The sequence below is a fragment of the Camelus dromedarius genome, chromosome 22 (assembly GCF_036321535.1).
Source record: "Camelus dromedarius isolate mCamDro1 chromosome 22, mCamDro1.pat, whole genome shotgun sequence".
Taxonomy (NCBI): Eukaryota; Metazoa; Chordata; class Mammalia; order Artiodactyla; family Camelidae; genus Camelus; species Camelus dromedarius.
The window spans coordinates 12728154-12745921 of record NC_087457.1 but is presented as its reverse complement, the minus strand read 5'-3'; the positions used below and the strand labels follow the sequence as shown (position 1 = coordinate 12745921).

The 17768-nt window shown below is 50.8% G+C and overlaps 1 protein-coding gene across 7 annotated transcripts in view; it reads right to left on the bottom strand.

The window, feature by feature from the left end:
- The window catches only part of FGFR1 (fibroblast growth factor receptor 1), a 45069-nt gene that overhangs the window by 15070 nt on the left and 12231 nt on the right, over nucleotides 1-17768 (bottom strand). For 4 of the 7 annotated variants that reach the window (XM_031440082.2, XM_031440083.2, XM_031440084.2 and 1 more), the window contains exon 3: nucleotides 55-321. The exons of the other annotated variants lie outside the window; for them this stretch is intronic. In XM_031440082.2, the coding sequence (XP_031295942.1) occupies nucleotides 55-321 (267 nt within the window). The remainder of the gene's footprint in view (nucleotides 1-54; nucleotides 322-17768) is intronic. 7 annotated transcript variants of the gene reach the window in all.

Genomic DNA, 17768 nt, shown 5'->3' with positions numbered 1-17768 from the left:
GAGGCTTGGAGGGGTGGGGGATAGGGGAGGGCGAGGGTGGACTTGGCTACCAACCTGAGACGTTGACAGAGAAGTAGGTGGTGTCGCTGCCCGAGGGGCTGCTGGTCACACAGGCGTAGAGGCCGGAGTCGGCGGGCACGGAGTCCCGCACCTCCACCTCCTCCCCTGTGATGCGGGTGCGGTTGCTTTCCACCAGCTGCACCCCGTCCCGCAGCCAGTTGATGCTCTGCACATCGTCCCGCAGCCGACAGCGGAGCTGCAGCAGGTCACCGGGGTGGACCAGGAGGGACTCCACTTCCACGGGGGCTCCCCAGGGCTGGGCTGCAGCCACCACAGGGGCCGGGAAGAGGGGGCGAGGGGCAGGGGAGGAGGAGGGGAAAGACAAAGGGCATTACGCCAGCCGCACTGAGCTGCAACATCCCAGGGGTTACAGAGCTGGGGAAGTGGGAACGGGAACACGGGTCAGTCGGGAGGCGGCTCGCTATCTGGGCACCCCCATCACTGCGTCTCTACCCAACTCCTCCAGAGGGCAAAGGGAGAAAGAGGCAAAGTTAGGAAGCAGCTGCAGCAGCATTAAGCGGTTCACGTTTCATTTCCCTCCATCCAAGGGGTGACTTGTGTGTGTCCAGAGTGCCCCCTCCCCACACACATAGCTCTTTGCCAAGAATGGTGGCTTCCCAGAGGAACACTCCGTTTGCTTCTGGCTGGGGCGGCCTCACCCCTTACCCTAGGAACCCTTGAACAAGCCTCCCCAAACCCAGGAGCCCCCACTCATGTCGAGAGAAGGCAGTTTGTCACTGGGGGGCTCTGGGTTCCAGTGATTCAGCATTGGGGGTGGGACTGAGCCCTGCAGAGTCAGTGCATAGGATGCATATGTGGGAGAGACAGCCCAAGGAGAGGTCAGCTCAGGGGAGCCTCTAGCTAACAGGTGTCGGGCCAGCGGATTCGGAGCTTTTGACTATATTAGGAACGAAGGCCTGCAGCTGCCACAAAACCCACACTTGCTCTGGCAGCAAAAGCCACTGCACACAAAGCTCCTTTCTCCTCACCCGACTGCAGGGCTCCCCCTCTGGGGCCCCCCACCTTCCTCTGCCCTGTCCTCCCCCAACGCACTGGCACTCACAGCCTCTCCCCCTCACCGCTCCTTCCCTGGAGCCCGGGGGGCCACACACCCAACCCTCTTGCCCAGCAAAACCACAGTCAGGCTAACAAGAAGGCCTGAGGCCGGACACACCGGTGAGTCCACTGTCCCGTGCTGACCGGTCCTCTGAGCACCCCTGTCTTCACTAACAAGGGGAAAGGCAGCGCCTAGTAACTCTTGGGACGTGCAAACCTGCAATCCTGCTCCTGGCATCCTCTGCTCCCTGCCCATCCCCCATCAGAAGAACACACCTGTTGAGCTCACGTCCACCACCTGACTAGTCTCTAGCACCTTCTACAGCCTTCTTTCCTTCTCGGGTACCGGTTCACCGTCAGAGGCTTGTCGGGGACAAGGTCCCCCGATGCCTGCAGGTCCCCCGATGCCTGAGGCTCTGCTGGGCTCTCTCCACACCCTCCCGCTCTCATCCCTTTCTGACCCCAGTCTGGGTCAGGTGCCCTCCCATTGCGCTGGTCACACTGAAGGACAGTCCCCTTTCTTGACTGAGTTGCGAGGGTGGGGACACGTCACATTTACCTTCAAACCCCAGCACCTGGGACGGCGCTTCCTGAATAACGTGATAACATCATCTCTTCATCACCTCCTTCCGGACTCCCTTTTCTCCTTCACCACCTCATTTTAACCGACTCTTTCTGAGATCCTCAACAGGTTTCTGCTGGAAACCTCACCAATGAAGAAATGAGTTTCCAGGCATTGGCCGGGGCTAGGGACTAAGGGCAGTTTCCCCCAGAGAGGCCGGGATGGGGCTCAGGGGCCAAGAATGCGGGCCCCAGCGCCTTTCCACCTGAGGGCTCTGTCTTAAATTTGGGGTAAATATTGAGTCATCCAAGGGGGTTGCTGCTTGAAAAGGGTTTGGAAACCACTCGGCCAGGACTCATTTATTTTTGTGAATCAGGTCAGGAGGAACACCACAAAGGTGAACAGACCGCACAACTGATTAAAAATAAGCCTTTGTGGATCCTGGGGAAAAAAAAAAGTTATTCTTTCCATTTTTAATGGTTTGTGGTTTTGCCAAAAGGAGGTAGAAGAAAAGCCATTCAGACTTGACCCTGAAGGAAAACAGAAGACGCTCCGAGGGATCAAATCTCACTTCCCCGCAGTGACCTCACTGATTAAATATTTTGCAGCTCGTGATCTGGACCAGCCGTTGGTCCAACAGTAAACTCCGGTAAACTCAAATTCTTAGCCGTTGGCATCACGGCCTATTTTGACAGGTCCCAGAAACAAAAAGGTAGCCAGGAGAACACGGGCGTTTCCCCAGGAAGAAGCAGCGAAGGGAGACGGGCCCTGCCGAGACCAGCCCTGGCGGATCCAGGCTGGAACTTCTGGCTCATCCCAACCAGGATGCGAACACAAAACCCTTCTGCGTGATCTATAAATCTCCTCAAGAGCCAGCTTTCTTCTCCCTGCCCCTGGAGGTCAGAGTCACCCTGAGGCTCCAGGATTTGGTGAGAACGCCTCATTCATTCTCCTGATCAAGGTTCTACACATTTTAAAGGATGAATTCTAACCCCGTGATCACCTCCCCATGCGACCTTCTTCCCCCCACCTTCCACTCCAAGTCTCTTCTCTGCACCAACAGCATTCTGCCCCCACACAGCAAAACCTCTTTCTGCTGGAGGCTGTCAGCCATCTCTCTAGAGCCCCCCACTCTCCTCAAAGTGCACCATCAAAGACGTCCAGGAAGAATTCCACGGGCACAAGTGTCTTTATCCGCGCTTTCTGTCAGTTACTGTCTGAACCACACACATTTGCACTAAGTTCCATACCATCTTGTACTGCTGCTTTTTCAAACATCTTGATTGAGATAGAATTCACATGCCATAAAGTTCACCCATTTAGAGTGTATAATGCAATGTTTTGTTTTGTTTTGCTTTTTAGTATATTCACAGTTATGCAATCCAACCTCAGAGATTTGGATCACCCCCCAAAAGAAACCTTGTACCCAGGAGCAGTCACTCAGTATCCCCTCCCCTTCCGCCCAGTCCAGGCAACCATTGATCTCCTCTGTCTCTAGATTTCCCTCTTCTGGCTATTTCACAATGGACTCACACAATATATGGTTTTTCATGTCCTGCTTTCATTTAGCATAATGTTTTCAAGGTTCTCCCATGCTGTACCATGTCTCAGTACTTCATCTCTTTTAATGGCCAAATAATATCCCCTTGTATGGATGTACCATGTTTTATTAATCCATTCATCGGTTGATGGACACGCGGGTGTATTGTTTCCCAATTGTCAAAAGTGTCCATATCTTGCCTCTTCTAGGAAATAGCAAGCAACTCAGGACAGAATTGCCCATTCTAATTTTCCCACAGTGCCTAGGAATGTCAGAAACACAGAAAATGCTCTGCAGGTCTTGAAGTGGATTGAGCATCTGGCAAAGGCTAATTTTTAGAAGAACCAAAAACCAGCCTACGGCTCTTGGGTTATACTGGATTTTCCCTGGTTCTTGAATGTGTGTCAAAGTCTCCATTTACAGAGCAGGGATAATGCCACTTTCTCCTAGGTGATGGAAAGGTAATCGACCATTGCTGGTTTACTGCCGAGAGCAGCGGTCCTGACCTTGGGGAGTTCCACGTAAGGCAGCTGATGTGGGACATCCCTGGATGCCTGCAACAATCAGGGTCTTTCCAGTGTCCTCCATTTATATCCTCATTGGAAAGGCCCTTGTATCTGTGGCTCCATCTCTGCTGAGCTGGTCTTTCTCTGGTCAAGACCAACGGGCCAGGGTGATACTTGTTGGGGATCACTTAGCAAGAAAGGAGCTGAGTGATTTATTATTTTTTTTTATTGGGCTGGTCATGAAAGATGAAGAAAAGAAGGCAGTTTATTGCTCAGCCACTTGAAAAGACATTCCACCTCTTTGAGCCCCTGATGAATTGGAATGGGGACACTGAGGGAGGCAGTAAACCAAAACACTTGCTTTATGTGTCTTGTTTCCTGAGAGACGAGGTGGGGAACGGAGGCTGGAGGACGTTTGGTATCTGGATTCCCTGGTGACCAAGCCTGAGGCTGAAAGCGGCTGGCGTGAGTCTCGCTTGTACGGCCTCGGAAACACGCATTCTGCTTTCACGCCCTCAACACAGTCACTGTTTTCATTACCCTCCGGGAGTGGGGAGGTTGGGGTTAGGGTTGGGTTTGATTTGAACACCCTTGGAGGATTAAGGCTGTCAATGCCTTGGTCATCTCTCCAGAAAACAGGAGAGAACAAAGGCTTCGGCTTAGTGGTCTGAATCGAGACTGAGGAGGACTCTGGACCTGGGGCAGTTCCTGGGACGGTGCAGATGGCAGGTGGACCACGGAAGGCTGTGGATCCTGTATCCCCATTAGTGGGAGTGAAAGGGATTCATACAGCCATCCCTAAACCGACCCTTCTTTCTAATGGAGTCTCTCCATCCCCCAGGGATGCAGACCAGGGACCCACACTTTTGAGTAATCCTCAGGAACACAGCTAGAAAGACAGAGAGGTAAGGGGTGGTGTTGCCAAGTCAAGGAGCATGATTAATGTCAACAGGGCCCTGCTGAGTCCCTCTCCCTTCCTACTTTCCTCCAAAATACCAGGGCTTTGCAATTCCCAACAAGCCCAAAGGTTGTGGCATTTTGCTTATGGCAGGACTGGCCAGAAATCTGCCACTGTCACTGAGGAGGGGGTTCTGCCTGGGTTCGTCAGGTCAGATCCAAGTTCTGGATTCCAGACTCTGAGTCTTCTGCCAGCCGTGGGCACTGCGTGGGGTCAGGCCCAGGCTTGAGGAGGCTCAAATCCATACACACCTTGTCATTCTTATAAGAAGATGAGACCCCAGCTCCCCCAAATCTAGGGAAAAGAGAGGGAACTTTCTTCAAAATAGCTATCACTGGAGGACTCTGCGAGCCCTTGTTACTGTGAAAAAAGAGAAGTAATGGGTAAACTAAGGAGCGGAAGACCCGTACCTTGTGCTAAACAGGGTGATACGATGTACGAAGCGCTGTATCATGAGACATGGGGACCGGGAGAAGAATGGCGAGCCCAGGACGGCTGATCCAACACAGGATCTGAGGTTACAGAACGCAAGTACTGGTGCTCAGAGCAGACAGCAGTGTTCACAGCGGAGGTGCTCACAGCGGTAGGGAAAGGGAGCAAAAGTTGGTGGCGGGGGCGGGGGGGACAAAAAAGAATGAGGTGCTTACGAGCAGGGCTGTGCCTCGGGATGAGGGGGAATGAGAGATGCGGTCAGATCGTACGGTTGAAAGCTGGGCATAGACCAGAACCACCAGAGAAGTCCCAGGGAACACATTTCTCTGCAGAGACTATGAATGCAGGCCTTTCATGCCCCAAGGATGAATATACCTGAAAACGTATTTTGAAATACCGCGTTACCGGCCCTGGTCCCATAAGAACCAATTTGGTCTGGAAGTGATTCCTCCCCAAGCCCCACGACTTAACGTGAACCCCGTGAAAAGTTAACAGCTGATATTTGCAGAGCGCTCTGCAATTTACCATGTGCCTTGCCATATATTATCTTGGGATCCTTCCACAAGTCTGAAAACAGTAATGCTAATACTGGCCAATATTGGCAGCATGCTTATGATACATCCCATACAGTGTGAGAGCTTTTTTAACACCGACCATCATTGAATCCTATGAGGTCAATACCAATGTTATCTCTACCCGATGGGCCCGGAGGCTGACAGTGTGCCGAGCACAGCTGCTTCACAATAACCCTATGAAGGAGGTATTATCCTCATTTTATGGCAGGGACACTGAGGCACAAGCAGGTTCAGGGTGTGTCCAAGATGGCCTACCTAGTCAGGAAGTGGCTGGGCAGGGATTCGAACCCAGGTGGCCTGGCTCTCCAGAAGCCACACGCACTCCAGAGCCCTGGTCTACCACTTTGAAAGGCAGCCTCTATTTTCACTGTCTTTGCAACCCATGACTTTCAAAGAGTGACAGAAACCCTTTCTGGTCAGCCCACTGGTCCTGTCCAAAGGCGTCCAGGTTTCCTACCGTCTCACATGAGATTCTGAGGTTGGCAGCTTTGGCCTCATCTTCCCCTTTCATTCCCTCAGCCCCACCACTACTACTTTGTTACTTAGTGTTTTAAAGTCAGAAATGCACTTTCCCGGCCATGCTCACCTGCCCTATAACGCTGAGCAGGTTTGACTGTGCACACTGGCAGATGAGGAAACTGGAGGGTGGCACTGTGACACTGGCGGACTCAGGACTAACCATAATGCTTTCCTTTGGTGTGGCACCTGAAACTTCACCAGGCATGTTGATTCACAATTGTGTTAATTCGTCTTCACTCCCATTTAAACGTGAGAAAATGGAGGCTGAGAGACTTCTCCCAAAGTCACAAAGCGGGGCTCAGCCCTGGCTCTCGGGGCTGGGTCTGCTGGGTCCTGGGCTCCTTACCCAGCACACGGGACAGTAGCAGGGACTTATAGCCCTGCCTTGGCCATGGGTACACGGCCCGGCCCCTCCCTCCCCCCTGGGTCCCTGGCTCAATCCCGGACCAACCAGCCACCTGACACCTTCTCTGGTCCCAAGCCCCTCATCTTGAGTACAGCTTACAGCTGAGCTGATGGCCGCAGATGACCCCTGCCTGACTCCACTGAGAAGATTAAGGACATCAGGCAAAGAGGCTCTCAAACCTTCACTTGGGCCAGCTCGCCTGATCACACATTCTCAGACTGTCCGGTTCTCAAGTGCTGACCCCTCCGCGCAGGCTCTCCACATCCATCCCTGCACACTCCCCAAGAGCCCGGTTCGGTGGTCCTCCTCCTCCTCCAGGACCTGGGCCCACTCAACTACCTCCCCTGCTCTCCCCGCCCCCCAGCTCCCCTGGTTCCATCTCTGCAGCCAAGCTAACATCTTCTCTGTCCCTTTTCTTTTGCTTTCTCCCGAAATGGCTTTCTCCTTCTGTCTCCCCATCACTTCCCCAGATGTGAAAATTCATTCTCTGGAGGAGACTTCCTCAAGTCCGTTCTCCATCTCATTCTTAACGGGACTTACAAATTTTCATGGCTTTTATCATGTACTCATTCAAGCTGCTATATATAAGTATATATATAACATATACATTATATGTACATATAGGTATATATAATAGACATGTTTTATATATACACATGTGAATATGTCTTTTCTACCCTCTGATGTCAGGGGCAGCATCATCTATCATTCCACACTCCGAAGGGGAAGGACATAGCGTTTGGATAACCAGCCCCCAACAAAATCCAGGCGTGACGCCCTGGGGTCCCCACTGAGGTCATCCCTAGGAAATCCTTTTGATTTTGCATTTCTGGGCTAAGAAAATTAGGGGAGAGTGGCCATGCTCTTCAGGAACGTGGGGGAACTGGTGGTCCAGGCTTGTTTACAGTCTTGGCACAAACTCCCCAGAGATAAATGAGGGGGCAGTTGTGGGCGGTGTGGAGGAACTCGGGGTGGCTTGGAAAGCAACTTAAAAGGAACACAGAACAGCCCAGCTGGGCTCCAGGAGCCCTCTGCAGAGGTTTTTATTACATTCTTTTGGCTTTGAAATGGAACTGAAAACTTACTTTAGTCCGGCCAGGCCAGGCCAGGCCAGGCCAGAGGGGGATCTCGCTGAAATCCTGGGGAACAGCTATCATCCGGCAAGGATGGGGGGTACCGAGAAGCCCTCCAGACACATGATTCCCTGAACGTCCCCAGGGGACAGGGAAAGCTGCAGAAATGGGGAGCAGAGGCATGTGTGGCAGGGGACACAGGAACTCCAAATCAATTAGCGGGGTCTGACACCCTGACCCAGCCGCGTCCACCAGGCCCCGACCCAGGGGGCTTGGAGTGTAGGATGGTGTTTTTTGACAGAAAAGAGGGAAAGAAGTAAGAAGGAGCATTTTGCATGCAAATGGGCCACTGCCAGAAGAGCCCATTAAAATGTAAAAGCTCCACATTCAGCCTGACAAAACGGTGCAAACTGCTGTGTTTGCCAGAGGGGCAGCGATACAGCTCCCGACAAAGGGGCCAGGGAACAATGGGACCTGAATGGCCCCAGTCAGCAGGTCCCCTCTCGCGTTGCCATGGGGACCCCACCGGGGCTTACTAAAGGTATTTCCTGAGGAGAAAGGCAGCGCACACAGGCCCAGGCGGCCCGGCTAATCCTGACAGGAAGCCATCACCATTCAGCAGCCCAGGGGCTTGGGGCCGGGACTTGTGTTTTGTTTTTATTAAAAAAAGCTTTCGGGGCTTTTGTGTGTCCCACCTCGTCACTGTAATTTAGTGCAGAGCTGCCTGCGCTGGCCAAAGCCACAGCCGGGGGCCCTGCGCCCACTCCAAGACCCCCCAAAACCAGCTTCCCCAGGAAGGAATCGGGAGGGGAGGCCAGAGTTTCGGGCACATCTTCCAACAGATGCGGCGACAGGAAACCCAGCATCAGACTGGAGTCTGGCTTCTACCTGAAGCCTCCGTGGTACCTGGATTTTCTTCCCTCCTAGGCATTGGGTCCCCCAACCCCTGCCTTCCCAATACCTCCCACCACGGGGAGCACGCTTGCAGGCTGGGGGGAAGGCCTGTAATTAAGTGATTAACAAAGGAATGTGCCCAGGAGTTGTTTTAAAAGAAATTTCCCCTCTGCCTCTCTCCCCAGGTGTTTACAGACACGCTCCGGGGCAGAGCCAAAAAGGAAACTCTTCCCGCGCCCAGTTCCCAAAAGGATTTCAAGGATTCCGGGTACCCTTGGCTGCTCTCCTGACTACCTCTACCAGGAAGAAAGAGCCGCCCTGGGCGGAGGCAAGCTCACCTTAGACGTGCAGGAATCCACTCACCGAGGCCAGCACAGGTAGGTGCCCGGCGGCTACCAGGAAGGGAGGCCCAAGCTCCCGGTTCCTAGAAGTTGGTGTCACTGGCTCACATTTGGCACCAGAGGAATCAGCCTTGGCAGATTCAGGGAAGAAAGCCAACAACACAGCTGGCGGTGAAGACAGAAACTCCTGTGTGACAACTGCCCCCCTCGGACACAGTTTAGGGTCAATGAACATTTCCTGAGTAAACCTGTAAGTGGAAGGAGCCGGCTCCAGTGTCGATGGTAAAACCAGGGAGGCTCTACTCACTCAGGTCCGTGTGTTTGCAAAGCCCACGCTCTTGCCTCTAAATGAACCGCCCACAACACACACAAATGTTTTGAGCCTGGCCATTTTGATAGAATCATAAGGAGTTAAATTGATCATCTTGGCAGCATTAAGACTATCCCGCAACGGCCCTGAACACCTGGGAAGTTTCAAGAGCCACGCATGGTGGGTCCTATTTTGGGAGAAGGAGCTGGAGAGCCTTGTTCAATGATGGAAAACTCCCCCGACTCAAGCCCAGTAGGCACACTTATGTGGATGTAAGCTGAGCAGCTCGGGATGCTCAGGTGGGGGGGTCTTCCCTGCCTTTATTGAAAATCACGTCCTAAACTCAAAGCAAAAGTTATGTTACAACTGTTGCAACTCAGAAGGAACAACACCTTCCACTGAGCTGTCAGGGAAAAGCCGGGCGATTAGCTGAAGTGGGGTGTGAGTGTGTGTGTGCGCGTGCGTGTGCGTGTGCGTGTGCGTGTATGTGCAGGGGTCCCGCTGCTAGAAGGGGAGCTCAGACCCTCCCACCACTGGCCCGCAGCCCAGGCCTCCCAGCCATGTGTCTGCAGCTGTGACCTGTCATGCACTTCCTGGTCTGGGTTCTGTAATGGAAAGATCATTAAGAGTGGGGGGAGGGAGGACAGTGAGGAGGTAGCCCCGCAGCTCCCACTCCACCAGGCTCTGACCTTAAAGTACGGTCAGGTTCCTTGAAGAAAAGAATGTATGCCCCCCCCCCCCCCAGGGCCTCTGCACAGCCTCCCCTCCCCCAGGCTCAGCGGAGCTGGTTTGGGGAAGGAAACACCAGCAGCTGGGTAGGAAAGAGCTGCCGCTCCTGAAACTTGCTGATAAATTAGTGGAGGCCACAGCTGTTTCAGAACCTGCCTTCTGGCCCCTCCAAACCTCTGTGGATACTTGAGAGCACAATACACCAGAGCTCTCGGCAGCCCAGTGGGTCTGCAATCTGCCCTCCCTGGCCGGTCCGATGTCTGTGATGGTGGGTCTGGGTCACGGGTCACTGCCCACTGCCGTGGGCAAAGGAATGGCTCTTCATAAAGTCCTATTTTCTTTTCCAATGTTAAAGAAATGCCCCTTATTTTTACATTATGAGAATAAAGGTAATAAATATCCTTTTAAAAGGAAGTGGTGTAAAAAAGGTGGTTGCCAGGAGCTGGAGGAGCAGAGACTGGGGAGCTAAGCGTTTAAATGGGTAGAGTTTCAGTTGGGAAGGTGAACCGTTCTGGAGATGGATGGTCGTGATGGTGGCGCAACAACGTGAATGTACTTAATGCCACAGAACTGTGCACTTAAAAATGGTGAATTTTACATTATGTATATTTTACCACAATAAAAATAAAAATGGTAATGGTAGTGGACATGACAGCATTGGGTTTTTAAAAAATGTTCTTAAGTGGCAAAGTAAATTGTCAACCCAAAATACCGGGGGGAAATGTGACCCATGAAACGTAAAAATCTGGAACCAATGGTCTATCCCACAGATTGGCAGAAAGCGGGGACTCCCAGGACCCAGGGACCACATAGGCATTCTCTCCCCATCACGCGCACCGTGAGACTTGGGCGTTCAGCACTGTTTTCAGAGGCTGAAAGAGCGTGGTTTAGGGATTTTGCTACCTGAGCGGGTAGGGCTGTCAGGCACAGAGCTGGTAGACCAGCCAGGACCAAGGCTGGGGGGGGGGGGGGGGCAGCATCTGCAGTGGGGACCCCTTCAGTCACACAATCGGAGGGGTCTTGAACTATGGGGCTCCTGGGGGAGATTCCCACTCTGGGCAACGTCCACATTCCGGCGCGTCCTAAGGGATGAGAGCCTTGAAATCCTTGGAAAAACCACTTAGTCCCAAACTTTGCTTGAGCCACAGGTGGTTGTAACCGCAGAGTATCTGCATAGAAATGGTGGGGGTGACTGGCCCCACTGCTCACCATGTGACCCTGGGCACGTCATCTCCTCACTCGGCCTCTGTGTCCTCAACAGAAATGGAAGGGCCGACTGGTCCAGCGCGAGGCCCCCTACAGCTGTAACCCACATCTCGGTGCCACTGGGCCTTCAGAGCTGAGTACCATCCACCGCCCCGCCTGCCCCCCAGCCCAGGGCTCTCTCTGGTGTGAGGGGCGGCCAGAGACCAAGAGACCTCGCGTTCACTTTCTTTAAAGAAGAGGGGATGCTCTTTGGTCACAGAGTTCTGGCCACCAGCACCTTCAACAAACATCTCTCGCCATCTTTTGCCTCTGGCCAGAGACATTCTCCCCAGAAGAATCCCTCCGCATCTTTTACACATTAAAACAATGGAATTTTATTTTGATGAAGAAGAACAGAGGATACAGAGTTGCTAAGAGGCTGTGACTGGCAGAAGGCTGGGAGCCCACAGACTCTGGGAGGATTTATTCACTGTCCTTTTTTGATGCCCGTGATAAGCCCCAGAATTGGCTAGGCACATCAATGTTAAAAACGGACTGGGAAACTTTACAAATCAACTACACTTAAAAAAAAAAACAGACTGGGGGTCTGAGGGTAGGAGAAAGGGGTAACGTTATAAAACAAATGCTGCTTCCAGCGTACAGGCATTAATGCAGGTTTTTTGGGGGGATGGGTAGGGATCAAATCATTTCATTGAGGGGCTTCAGGGTAGGGTTGAAGGGCTGGGAGGACAATGAGATCCAACCGGGATCTCTCTGGCTTCACAGTTGCTGAAAGCATATAAGTTTTCTTTTTCCCCCTGAAGTTAAAACACCAGATTTTATTCTAAAAGAATAAAAAACTTAAAAATTACTTTACAAGTGATATATGACTTTTTAATGACATTCCAGCCAAAAAAAGAAAAAGAAAAAAAGGAATAATGACTTCAAATCCAAGTAGCTAGAAGTTATTCTTATTAAACAAGTGATCATCAGTCCAGACGTCCCTATCTATATGTGTAAATACAGAGAAATAATGGAGATATGACTATAAAATAGCGTTTGTTCTACGCATGTTTTAAAATCATTTAATCTTTTGCACTTAACAGCAAAATAGAATTGAAATATGAAACATTCTAATTTTAGATAAACATTTACCGCTAAAGCTGATAAAAATCACAATGGAAAAGAATTGAGTGGTTGGAACTTAATATGGTCTTGAGGTTCACATAACATCAATGAAAGTTTTGGATGCCAAGGGGAGAACTTCATTCAGGAGGTTAGTGAAGGAGCCCGACACTTCTAAGGTTCAAAAGCTAATTCCTAAAACCCAAGGAAAATAAATCTTAATTCCAAAAGTAAACCCTGAAGTTCGACAATCAAGGGGCAGATTTCTGAATGCCAAAGGACCCTTCCAAGGGCAGGAGAGGTGATCAGCATTCCAAAGGCGGTGATAATTGACTTAAAGCCCCCAGCAAAGCAGGAGGAGGGCGGGCCAGGAAGAGGGTCTCCTTCCTTCCAGAAAAAGCTTTTAGACAACTTTCTAGCCCTAGTCCTTCCTCCCTCCCAATGCCTCCAGGCAAATGGACTCAGTCCACTTCTGCCAGCCTCACCTCTCCAGTCTTTCCAGAACAGAGGTTAGAGTCCTAGGCACTGATGTCAGGTAGACCTGTGTCCGAACTCTAGCGCCGCCATATATTTTTGCTGTTTAAACTTGGCAGGTGTTTGCCTGTTTGCCCTCTCTGAGTCAGTTTCATGAACCATTCAATGGAAACAACATCTCCCTCACAGACTTTTGGGGGTGAGAAGTCATTGATATCAGAGATGCTCGAAGCGTGGTCCCCGGACCGGCAGCATCCGCATCCTCTGGGAACTTGATAGAACTCCCCTGCTCGGCCTGGCTTCAGAGTCCAGAACTCTGGGGATGGACAGTGGTGACGGGTTTTAACAAGCTCACCTGGGTGATGTCCCTGCTAGGAAAATATGAGCACCACTGCACCAGGTGGTACAAAGCATTTGTTACGTGGCAGCGATAACTATTTCTCACCTATTTTCCTTATCTTTCTGTTGAAAAGGATTTTATTTCTATCTTTTTTTTAAAAACTAGAAATCGTAGGTATCTCTTTAAGGAAAGAAAAGGGACAGTTACTTCCCTGTGTGCTCATGCATGCATTCATTTATTCCAAAAGCCTTAATCAGTACCTGATTTGGAGCAGACATTCCTCTAAGGTGTGATGAAAAATCAGAACAAAACCCCTGCCTTCACAATGTCTGTATACACACACATCACAGCCCACAGACGATGGTCAAGTTGACCCTCTCCTGTGGCTTCAGATGTCCTCATAATTTGGGTTTTATGTCCTTATTTGAGGTTGTCTTTGGATGACGCTTCTTCAATGAGTCACTCATTGTTTTTACCTCTACGGAGTAAGAGTTACACTGGCCAGGTTGGGGGCCTGACCGTGACGAGGCTGGGGTAGCGGGTGGCATTTGTCCCGGGCCTCCCATCCAAGCCCGGCCTCCAAGGATTTTCGTGCTTTTTCCCCAAAGGTTACACAGATAGTTACTGACAAAACTGAGAAAATATTTACCAGACAACTCTCCATAAATCTGTGTTCCATTTCTGGGGCCCACGTCAAGACAGTATACCACAAATTAATATATATATTTTAAAATCCTATAATTATTCAGTGACTCGCCCAACTACATTGTAATGTATATTTTTGCTTAAAACATTAAGTTGTTCAATGTAAACACTAAGAAAAACAAAATTTTAGGACTCCTCCCCCACTGTTTTTTTGTATTTCTTCATGTTTTAAAATATACATATGTATTTTATATATATATATAGACACATACATACATACATACTGGTAGCCTCAAAACAATGCTAATGCTTCAGGCTTCCTGAACCTTTTATTTTTAATTTTTTTCTTACGGAGACACTGGGGATTGAACCCAGGACCTCATGCGTGCTAAGCATGCGCTCAACCACTGAGCTATGCCCTCCCCTAGGCTTGTTGAACCTTTTAACATGCTTATTTCCACCCATCAGTCATTGCTGGACCACTGTAGAAGCAATCTAGGTGGGTTTCTGCGCCCCGGCAATCTGACTATATTCTAGAATAAGTGTGACCTACAAGGAAAACTCAGGTGGGGCATCTGACACTTCAGAGACCTCTGATGCCAGACCTTCTCCCAGTGGATCTCAGCTACAGTGGAAGAGGCAGCCCCAGTGGGGTTTTTGTTCTAGTGATTATTCTAAGCCAGGGAACCTCTTTCATTAGGGCAGCTCACAGACCTATGACCGATGCACAACCTCGCAGCCAAGAGCAGAGTGTCACACAAGGAAGGACACAAGGCAGGCGTCTCCAGCTGCCCTTACCCCAGTCACACACGTACGTACCATCCCAGAAAGGGACCTGGAGCCTGATTCCTATGAGGTAAAGGCGACTGACCCAGCCATGTTTAAATTCCAGTGTTAGTCTGCCTGAATTCGGGGGAGAAACAGGGACATCGTATAATACACTGGAAAAAAAAATACTGGATTCAGACCTACCTGAGCCTGAATCCCACACCCACCTCTCACCAACTAGATGACCTGAGGCAAATTACTTAACTCCTTGAACCTCAGTTTCCTCATCTGATTATGGGAATAAAACCAATGGCCATGGTATCAGTGTAAAGACGTAAAAATGTGTAAAGCATGTGGAGTGTGCAGATGAAATAAATAATATTTATTATTATTTTAAAAGACCTTTATTGGTATTACCTTTCTAGGGCAGTATGTAATCAAAACTTCTAGAATATAAATATCCTTTGATACATGAACACCTGGACAAATTTTATTTGCAAAAGTATGTTACTTAAGTGCAAATTATTGAAAATAACTTAAATGCCCAATAGTAGAGGACTGAGTACATAAATTTTGCACACCCATACAGTGGCATACTATGCAGTTATTTAACCATGATGGAGACATCTCTGCATGACAGTAAGTACCCACTTAAGGTACAAACCAGTACATAATGTGTAAATTCCATTTTTGAAATGCAATTTTTAAATGCAAGAACAAGACTCTAAAGAAATAGTTGCTGTTAATAGTGATTATTTTGGGAAGAGGGAATGTTAAGAGCTTTCCTTTTTCTCTTTACAAGTCTATATTTTCTACAATAAACCTAGATTACGTATCAAAATATGCATGTTTTAAAAGAACAAATTAAAGCTGTCTTTTTGATTGCACAGAACTTTGCTCTAGTGGAGGAAACAGCCACATGTTAAAAACTCCATTTAATGTAAGAGAGGGGAAAGTAAAGTGCTGGACTGAAAGTTGCACAGAAAGGGGGAAAAGGAGTGATTAACTTGGAGGCAGAGAAGGGCTTCAAGAGGGAGGTGGCCCTTAAGCTACACCTTAAGCTAAACCCAAGCTAGACTTTAACCTAAGAGCAAGAATTACAAACAGTGAAAGGAGAAAAGGTTAGGGATGGAAAATCCTAGCTAAGAGACTGGAATAAACAATGGTTGTGTATGAATGTGTACGTTGTATTCAACCAGAAAAAAGGAAGTCTTGTTTGGCCGGATGGATGGATGGATGGATGGAAGAGAGGGAAGGAAAGAAGAAAAGAAAAAACTAAATCAGTAAACAAATGAAGGGACCATTAACCAGAGGCTAGTTTTCGATCCTGGAGGACACAGAGGAAAACCTAAGCTCTAAATTCAACTTTCTTGGTTGATTAAGTATTTGAAGCTTCAGTGTTGACAGTTCTGAACCCCTTTCCCCGCCCAAGCGCATCACCACTAATGTCCACTCTCTGCTGAACTCCCTGACCCTCTCACCCACTTGGGGCTCAATGCGCCTACACACCCAGGGCCTGGGAAACACGGCAGGGCCCCGCTGCCCCAGCATTCACCTCCTTTTACACAACCCGCCCCAGAAGGCTTGGCCACCACACAACATGTGAGATCAGGAAGGAGCCCTGGGTTTCCAGCCAACTTCCTCAGTGCTTGGAACAAGCTGGGCAGACCCCTGTGCCCAGCAGCCCTGTCTGCAAGGAGAAAGGCTTTAAATGAAGGCACTGGGCACTTCGTCTAGCAAGGGGATGGGGAGAGTCGATGTGAACTGAGAACAGGACAAGGTACCACCAAGAGGCACCCAGCCCACCCTGGAGGCATCAGGCAATTGTCCCCACTACTTGGCCGTCACCAGCTGTGAGTCAGAGCAAATCCCCAAGTTCAGGAGCAGCCCACACTCCAGAAGGCTTCTCCTAAGAGGAAGCAGCTTGGGATTTACTCCAGGCCTTAGGAGCCCAGGTGGAGCAGTTAACTTTCAGGGGAATCATGTGGGGAGGGGGGCTGCGGCAGGGGAGATGGTAGGCAGAGAAGGGAATGCCTGCAACAAGTCTGCAGATGAGCCGTTGCTCCAGAATGAGCAGGGAGGCCTGGGCGGCTGAATCTGGGAGACCGGCAGTGCCAGAGCAGCTGGACTCTCCCTCCCGGTCAGCAGGGAAACAGTTGTCCCGTGGCCAGGCTTCAGGGAGGGAAGAGGCAGAGGTGGTGTCTATAGACTGAGCTGGAGCCCCCAGTGGCTTCCAAGGAACAAGGCACTGTGAAAACAGGGCGCAGCTGCCGGTCAGGCTCTCTGACCCTGGACCTCGCCCTCCCGGATAATGACTCCCCAGAACTCACTTCTCCCCGGGCCATCCATCACCGCCCCAGACACAAGCCATCACTCACTGCTTCGGCCTGACCAGGAGCAAGTGTCCCAGCCGGGCCCGCAAAGACATCTCTGACCCTCTCTCTCCAGTTCCTGCTCACCCCAGACTACAGGGGGTCCCAGAAACTGGGGTGGGGGGTGGGGAGGAACGGGCGACAGCATCCCAGCCTGATTCTTTGTTTGGGCTCCCTCCCTTCCCCCACCCCGGCCAGGGCTCTGGACAGCCATTTGTTCTTCCCTGAGAAATTCCTCCTCCCTGACTTCGGGGAGCTGGCTGGCAAAGCCAGAGTGGAAAATCGGTGGAGCTAATGGTGTAGCAATGCGGGAGCCGGAGCCAAGAACACGGCCCTGGGGTGGCTCTGCTGCACTCACCCAGCGTGGTCAAGCGGACACGTGAGCCTCCGCCCTCCTCCCTCTCATGCTCTCACAGGCTGGGTCCTCCCTACCCCCGCCCTCTGCAAAGCTCAGCTCCCGGAACACTTGCAAACACACCCTTCCAGAGCCACCTCTCTCTGGGATGTGGCACAGAGCAGATCCCCTGGGAAAACCGGGCAGCCAAGCGCACTGCAGATTCCCACAGACCAGAATCCTCCACCCTGCTTCTCAAGGGGGTCACCCCACACCAGTCTCTGCGCCGTGTAATTCCACTCGCCTCCTGGCAGAGGGTGAAGAAACTTCTCTTAAATGTTCAGTGTGAATTAGAAGTAAACAGGTTCTTTGCACAAGGAGAAATTATGCTGGGGACCGGGTGTGATGGAGGAGTCTTCCTGCATGTTCCTGGGGCAGCCACGGGACACTGGTCCTCCAGACACTGGTCCCCTGGCCTCGCCAATCAGCCACAGCCAGTGGGATCACAGCCTGTGCAAGGCTCGTGGTGGGATGCCCTCTGGTACCTATCTGAGGTCCCCCCGC